Source organism: Dipodomys ordii, unplaced genomic scaffold (genome assembly GCF_000151885.1).
Source record: "Dipodomys ordii isolate 6190 unplaced genomic scaffold, Dord_2.0 Scaffold159, whole genome shotgun sequence".
In the NCBI taxonomy this organism is placed as follows: Eukaryota; Metazoa; Chordata; class Mammalia; order Rodentia; family Heteromyidae; genus Dipodomys; species Dipodomys ordii.
Window position 1 is genome coordinate 970,318 of NW_012267375.1, and position 8,078 is coordinate 978,395.

Consider the following 8,078-nt stretch of genomic DNA (forward strand, 5'->3'; position numbering starts at 1 on the left):
GCGTTGGAACTCGAACTCTCTTTTTGGTTGGAGAGAGCTGTGGCGTTTCCCTACTGCCCCGTCGCCATCTTGGTCCCCCCTCCCCCTGAACTTGCTCTTGAGCACAGAGACGTCCAGTGCTCACGTCTGAACTTGCTCTCGATCACAGAGACATGCTGCTTACTTCTGAGCGTGCTCTTGATCACAGAGACATCCAGTGCTCACCTCTGAACTTGCTCTCAGTCACAGAGATGTCCAGTCCTGGGGCCACCTCTTCTCCATCCGCCCATGAGGCTTTCTCTGGTCCTGAGTAATGCCTCTCCCAGGGCTTCATCTAGAAAAGGAGTGAGGACCCCTGCACAGCTCCCGGAGGGGGCAGGCGGGAGGATTGCCACATGGCCCGCAGGTTCCCTAATGTCTAAGCAGAAGGGCCACATGATTTCCACAGGCCTCCATAGCGGTGGAGCACGAGGCGGAGCTCCGTGTCATTGAGCCCAGCATCCCGAGTGGAGCAGGCGTGGTGGACCCGGAAGGAGCCAGCCAGGGTGGGGCTGCATGGCGGGCCTCTCCTCACCATCTCCCCACGTTTGAGCATGGTGCCTCTCCAGTGCCTGTGGCGGGACCCAGGAGGCTCTGGCCAGCAGCAGCGGAGCGCATAGGTGGGAGGGGAGGGGACGGGAGGAGAGTCTCCCACTGCCGGCCACAGGCCACTGACCCATCTTTGAACAGAGGCCACCAGTAGCGAGGAAAGGAAGTTCAGGCGCATCCCCAGGTCATGAGGAGTCGGGCCGTAGCAGCTCCACACGTCCCCAGGCTTGGCATTTGTGACCTTCCTCACCCTGCGGGTCAGCAGAGGTGCTGACCGGGGCCTGGCCTGTAATCAGCCTGGAGGAGGCGTGATGCGATGAGGCCTTACGCCCAGTCATCCTCGTGGGAGGGAGACAGGCAGACAGAGCCGGGACCTGGCCCGGACAGCCGGGGTCGAGGGCATGGGCTGAGAGCAAGGTTGGTGCTGGTCACTGTGAGTGCCACAGCGTTCTTACAGGGTCCTGGGCTTGTCTATTGACACAGTCCCCTGCTTCCTCTAGCTAATAGGCTGCATAATTGGGCGTCAAGGAACCAAAATCAACGAAATTCGACAGATGTCTGGCGCTCAGATCAAGATTGCCAACGCCACTGAGGGGTCGTCGGAGCGCCAGATCACCATCACCGGCACCCCGGCTAACATCAGCCTCGCCCAGTATCTCATCAACGCCAGGTGAGCGTCTCCAGGGCCCCGGGCCACAGGGCCACACCGCGGGAAGGAGAGCCCGCCGGTGGCTCTCATTACTCCTTGTCACACACCGCAGGGTCCTTCCTCTGTCTGGCGCCCCGCCAGCCCCACACGCCCTCGGGGGAAGCGCTCCCCTCCTCCACGGTGGGAGTGTGGGCAGCACACCCGTGGGCCGCCCCTGGGGCCACCCCAAGTCCAGCCCGAGTCAGCCTCTGTCTCTGCCCCTGAAGCTAGGCCTCCTTCCTGCCTGTGCCGGCCCTGCCTTGGGCTGGGCCAGGCAGGGTGCGTGTGGAGATGGAGGCCGCCCTGCCCCCCCCCCCCCCCCAAAATCCCCCCCCCCCCCGGCACCATGCCCAGTCCCCGCTGCTCTGGTGACAGACCTCTGGGCTGACCTTCAGAGGGCTGTGCAGACCTTGCTGCTCGGCTGCCGGCTGGGGCTCCGCCCCGGGACCCGTGCGATAGAGCCCCGATAGGCTGGGATTGGGGCCGGACAGCAGGCTCTGGCGTCTGGCCTGATGCTCTCCTCCCTCCCTCGAGGTGCGGCGTGGCGCCCTCATCCCTGCCTCTGTCTGTTGCAGGCTTACGTCTGAGGTCACGGGGATGGGCGGGCTCTAACCCTGCCGGCTCGCCGGTTCATGCTGCTTGACGCCGGCCCTCTGCGCAGAGCTGAGTGAGCGTTCTCTTTACCGACAGAGGCGACCCCTGCACAGCCACGCTGCGGCGTGGCGCCGCGCTCGGTGTTAGTTTAGCTGTTTCCGTGTGTGGGCATGCTCTTTACTTTAGTGCTCCTATGTTCCCACCGTGACGTTTTAGAAGTTCGTTCCTCAGCGTCCGCGTGACAGTTTTGAGTTGGTTTGATGCTTACCTGCCCCTTGTGCTCTGAGACCCTCCTCTCTCACACATCCTGACTCAGTTTCCCCTAGAACCTGTGGTCTTGGCTCCTGTTTCCACCCCTGGTCACACGCTGAAATCAGGGTTGTTGTTTTTTGGTTGTTGTTTTCCCCCGAAGCCCGTGGAGAGGGCCCTGAGCGTCGGGGCAGCAGGGTGGGGTGGGCGTGCCCGTGGCTGCGGATCCGGGGTTGCCAGGACGCCCCTCTGTGCTCCTCAGATTCAATAAATGTCGTGCGCTCCCTCCGGCTCTGGCTCCTCACTGCGCCCCCTGCTGGTAGAGTCCGGCGGCTTCTCTCACACAGGCACGGGCTTTGATCCCCGTGCTGCCAGGTGACTTTAAATGACACTTGAGCAGCCCATGGTTGCGCAGCCACCAAAACGTGGGGCCCCGGCCGCGCCTGGCTTTCCTGCTGCTGCCACTGCACCGGTGGCTGCGCGGTGCGGTGCGGCCCGGCCGGGCCCATCACTGAGCCCGCCAGCGTGAGCCGCAAGCTGTGCAGCCCCTGGCAGTGAGCCAGCCAGCCGGGGCCTGCGCCTTTGCCTGCGTGCCCTTCTCCACGCCAGTCCCTCTGCCCTTCCTCCATTTCAGCTGCCCTGCCCCGTCCCCCGGGGTGTCCACTTCAGCTGCCCCGTCCCCCGGGGTGTCCACGTCAGCTGCTCTGCCCCGTCCCCCGGGGTGTCCACGTCAGCTGCCCCGTCCCCCGGGGTGTCCACTTCAGCTGCCCCATCCCCCGGGTGTCCACGTCAGCTGCCCCGCCCCCCGGGGTGTCCACTTCAGCTGCCCCGTCCCCCGGGGTGTCCACGTCAGCTGCTCTGCCCCGTCCCCCGGGGTGTCCACGTCAGCTGCCCCGTCCCCCGGGGTGTCCACTTCAGCTGCCCCATCCCCCGGGTGTCCACGTCAGCTGCCCCGCCCCCCGGGGTGTCCACTTCAGCTGCCCCGCCCCCTGGGGTGTCCACATCAGCTGCCCCATCCCCCGGGGTGTCCACGTCAGCTGCCCCGTCCCCCGGGGTGTCCACTTCAGCTGCCCTGTCCCCCGGGGTGTCCACGTCAGCTGCCCCTCCCCATCCCCCGGGGTGTCCACTTCAGCTGCCCTGCCCCCCGGGGTGTCCACTTCAGCTGCCCCGCCCCCCGGGGTGTCCACGTCAGCTGCCCCGTCCCCCGGGGTGTCCACGTCAGCTGCCCCGCCCCGTCCCCCGGAGTGTCCACTTCAGCTGCCCTGCCCCCCGGGGTGTCCACGTCAGCTGCCCCGTCCCCCGGGGTGTCCACATCAGCTGCCCCGTCCCCCGGGGTGTCCACTTCAGCTGCCCTGCCCCCCGGGTTGTCCACTTCAGCTGCCCTGCCCCCCGGGTTGTCCACTTCAGCTGCCCCGTCCACTTCAGAAGTTCAGGGTTTTCTTTTAACTGACCTTGGACTTGGAAAATTTTAAATGCAGCTAATAATCATAGCCTTGTGAGTTTCTGGGTCTTTCTGTGGTGGTTCATTTTGATTTAGCCTCTCTATTTGAATCTTCCTCTTTGTTTTTGCTCCGTATTTTCACAGTTTATGTGTCGTATTGATGTTTTCTGAGTACCGCCTTTGGCTTTTGCTATTAATATGTATCGTCCTCTATCTTACTGACTTTTGCGGTACTTTTTTCACCTTTTTTCTCATTAATCGCACTCGTCCAGGACAGTGTTCTTTCTTCGGTTACTAGACTTGTGTGACCACTTCTGTTCTCACCTGAGAAGCGAGTTCGTGTGCTACCTCAGCTGTTCCCGTGAATCCTGACATGTGACATCATTCGTTTTCTCTACTGTCTGCACAGGCAGAGGTTTCTAGTGGAGGTTCTGCGTGTGGCATTCCAGCCGGCCGGCGCCACGTCCCCAGCCTCAGCATTGTCACTGACCTGAGCTCGGAGGCAGGCTGGCAATGTCCAGAGATGTGCCATCCTGATCTCTGGCCGATCTCAGGACATGACACCGCCGGAGGTGTCGAGGCTGCAGGTTGTTGAAGGGTTTTACCCAACGGACTTTAAGGTGGTGATGCAGCTGGGCCCATTTCAACCACATGGGGCTGAAAAGGGGTGGGGCCAGCGGAGGGGCTCGCGCTCAGTGGATGGGCTGAGCGCACAGCCCCCAGGCTGCCCTGTGACCCGAAACTGGCGGGACCATCCACGTTGGTTAAAGGCATGGGCAGCGAGGTGCTTGGCACAGTGTGGCATCCGCCCACAGCCCCAGAGCACAGGCCCTCTGGCCGGCTTGCCCAGACAGGTGAGAGGACGTCGAAAACAGAGGAAGAGCTCTTGGTCAGTGCCGGCTGCGTTGGCTGTCACTGCCTGTGGCCTGTCCAGCCTGGGAGGCTCTGAGCATCCGCACCCCGCGGTGGAGAGCGGAGGACAGGGCCTCCGAGCGCAGCACCGGGCGCTCACCCAGCCCTGTGCCAGCCGTGCACCCACAGCATCTGCTGCCCCAGGTTCCGCCCCAGCAGACACTAGCGTTTGCAACCCTGACATTTCCAGGGCTTTTGTCTGGTATGTCATTTCTCCATGCTTTTATTTTAAATGTTTTTTGTTGTTGTTTTTATCCATAGCTTATCGGGTTTTGTTGCCCAGTGATGATCAGATCAGGTCACAATTCTCTGTTTTAAAAGGGAAACTCTTAATAGTTGTTCAAATTATAATCTTAGAATTCATGCTATTTTATTGCATACTTCTCATTATACTCCCTGTTTCTATTTTCACTGAAAATTTAAACTTCTTTTAAACAGGACACATTAATGCATCCTTTTACACTGCTGTGCTTATTTGTTCTCACTGATTGCTTCTGTTTGTATCTGTCTGGGAAAAGGCCAGGCATCCAGCTCCCGAGGCCTCCAACACCCACCACGCCGGGGCTCTGCTCCGTTCTCTCGTTTCCAAGGCCCCGGCAGTGCCAGTCCCCTGCAGTCCCCGGGTCACTCGCCAGGCCCGGGAATAGACGCCACGCAATTCCCGGTCCTGCCCAGGACACACCCAGAACCTCCCAAGGCCCCGCCTGTCACTATTGCAAGTGCCTGAGATCAGCTTACCAAGAGGAAAGGTCTCCTTTGGTCCCCAGCGGGAAGGTGACAGTCCATGGTTGCTCTCTGTTGCTTTGATGTGGCAACGCCTTGTATCAGGAGCCTGGGTAGAACAGACCCAGGACCCCAGGGACACCTCGTTGACCTGAAGACGTCTGCCCCCCCCCCCCAGAGCCAGGCCGGGACCACGCCCCCCCAGCCTTTCAGACACATTTATCCCAACTGTAGGGATAAATGATAAATGCCTAGAACATCCATTTTACCCCCATATTTGTCTTGGAAGGAGTCAGGTACTCTGGCAAGCCTTTCATTTCCTCTCTGCCCATGTTTATTTCCTCTTTTTCTTGAATTTGGTGTTTTCTTTTTCTCTAGATGGGATTATCTAGTATTTAAATCTTTATGATTTATTTTTAAAGATCCAGTGTTAGATTTACTCATTAGTTCTATCATTTTTCTATTTCAATAACAATGCTCACTTTTATTAATTTTTTCAGCTTTTCTTCTTCTCCTTTTTTTTTTGTCAGTTGTGGGGCTTGAACTCTGGGCCTGGGCGCTGTCCCTGGGCTCTTCAGCTCAAGGCTGGCACTCTACCACTTGAGCCACAGCGCCACTTCTGGTTTTCTAGTGGTTTATTGGAGATAAGAGTTTCACGGACTTTTCTTGCCTGGGCTGGCTTTGAACCGTGATCCTCAGATATCAGCCTTGTGAGTAGCTAAGATTACAGGCGTGAGCCATCAGCGCCTGGCTTTCTTCTTTTTTAAATGTTTTCTTATTTGATTTGTTCATGTTCACCAGTTTTATCTTTTTCTTGAATCAGTTCTGGGTTTGAACACAGGGTCTAGGCACCGTCCCTGGGTTTGAACTCAAGAGTCTGGGCGCCATACCTGGGTTTGAAATCAAGGCCTGGGTGCCATCCCTGGGTTTGAACTCAGGGCCTGAGCGCCATCCCTGGGTTTGAACTCAGGGCCTGGGCGCCGTCCCTGGGTTTGAACTCAGGGCCTGGGCGCCGTCCCTGAGCTTCTTTTGTTCATTGCTAGCTCTCTACCACTTGAGGCAGAGCACCACTTCTGGATTTTTCTGAGTAGTTCAGTGGGTGTGAAAGTCTCCCAGACTTTTCTACCCAACCTGGCTTTGAACCATGACCCTCAGATCTCAGTCTCCTGAGTAGCTACGATTACAGGTGTGAGCCACCGGCACCGGCCCTGTTTTATCTTTAGTGATGTATTTATGCCTTTTCTCTGCCATTGTGGCGTACCACAGGCCCTTGTATATGTGACTGTGTGTAAGCATTTTCCAAAGGGTTTGTCTTTTACTGTCCCAGTTTCTTTTTAGCAGCAGAGACTTGTAGAGAGCACTCTTGGCAACTTTTTCTACTTTAATTGGTGCTTTTAAAACATATTTGCTTTTAAACTAGAGAAAGTGGTCTCTTTTTAAATTTTCTTTGTCTCATTTACCACTTAGGAAAAAACTGTCTTAGGAAAAAATTTCAAGTTTTTCTTAATGAATATTTCTAAAGTTTAATCTTTTCTTTAGGAAGCCAATTTGAAAGGGGTGGGGAATAGACAACGAAGCATATCATAACCTGCAGGACCCTGGGGAGCCCTACAAGAGAAGGAGGGAGGGATACCCAGCCCCTCGCTCAGCGCTCCGGGAGGCGCTGTGGGTTCCTGCCCTCCTGGACCCTGCTCAGACCTCCGACCTGTGGGATCTTAGCTGTGGTCTTGAGATTTCTTTGCTGCTGCCCATTGAACAAAGATCTCGGTGTGTCTGTCCTTTTCTGTGTGTCTGTCCTTTCCCTGGTGAACGAGCAGATTGTGTGCGGGTCCCTCCCCATCCTTGCCCCACACAGCTCTGGCTCTCCTGAGAATGAAACTCCCAGACCTGCTCCAGCGATCCCCCCTTACCCCTCCCAGCCCCTGCCCAGCCCCTCCCATCCGAGCACCCAGACTGGCTCCAGCGGCCCCCCTCCCCCCCTGCCCTGCCACCCCCATCCGAACACCCAGACTGGCTCCAGTGACCCCCTCCCCCCCTGCCCTGCCCCTCCCATCCGAGCACCCAGAGGAGTCTGGTGAAGCTGTGAGGGGCCCCTGCCACTTTCCCAGTGCCCAGCATGGCTGCTGGTCACACTCCTCTCTGCAGGCTGGAAGCAGAGTCAGGGCCAGAGCTGGCCAGGTGAGCAAAGGCTGTGGCCCTGCATCTCTTTCCTCATCTGCCCTTTCAACTCATAGGTCACGGCCGGGCTGCCATCCCGAGGACCTCCCTCAGCGGCAGCCAGAGGGCGGGCAAGAGTGTGCGTCGGGTAGTGTGAGCCTGCCAGAGCCGCCATTAATCTAGCCTTGTCCACGCTGCGATGCGCCTGACATCTGCAGGCGTCGCTCCCCTGTGACCGATACAGGGCCTCCTGGCTGGGGTGTGGTGTCTCTCCTGGCCTCTGGCTATATTGGTTCCACATCTGAGTGTCAGCAGCAGTTTCGCTCTGCTTGGTCTAGGGCTGTCGGGAACATGAGAAAAGGGGTGGGTGTCCAGCCGCCCTGGGCCAGCCTGCCCAGGAGCCGTGCTTGGCTCTGTCTGGCCTGCACGCTGGCCCACAGCTCCCTGCACAACTGCCACCCCTGGAATCCTGTCGCTGCCGCCAGCCTGGACCAGTGCCGTCTGCAGATCTGCACTCTGGCTCTCCAGAACAGGCAAGGGCAGAGCAGCCAGGGTGGCCCCAGCCTCCTCCCCAAGGAGAGGGGCATGACTGGCTCCCTGAAGGGGCATCACACAGGAAGCCAGACGGGCGGCCACCTGCTGCCCCGGCAGGACCTGAGGGGTCTGTGTCCACGTGCCGGGCGCTGGGCCTGACCTGAGGGTTCCGGGGGTCTGCAGGCCACGTGCCGGGCCTGGGCCTGACGTGGG

General features: G+C 58.8%; 2 protein-coding genes across 2 annotated transcripts in view; both read left to right on the forward strand.

Moving 5' to 3' along the window:
* Positions 1-2,313, forward strand: part of Pcbp3 (poly(rC) binding protein 3) — a 170,759-nt gene extending 168,446 nt beyond the window's left edge. Inside the window, 2 exon segments of the mRNA XM_013032924.1 lie at positions 1,068-1,237; positions 1,831-2,313. Of these exon segments, the coding sequence (XP_012888378.1) occupies positions 1,068-1,237; positions 1,831-1,867 (207 nt within the window). The 3' untranslated portion in view covers positions 1,868-2,313.
* Positions 2,314-4,311: 1,998 nt separating this feature from the next.
* The window catches only part of Col6a1 (collagen, type VI, alpha 1), a 51,961-nt gene continuing 48,194 nt past the window's right edge, over positions 4,312-8,078 (forward strand). Inside the window, exons 1-3 of the mRNA XM_013032902.1 lie at positions 4,312-4,393; positions 7,409-7,484; positions 7,772-7,992. Coding sequence (XP_012888356.1) covers positions 4,312-4,393; positions 7,409-7,484; positions 7,772-7,992 — 379 coding nt within the window. The remainder of the gene's footprint in view (positions 4,394-7,408; positions 7,485-7,771; positions 7,993-8,078) is intronic.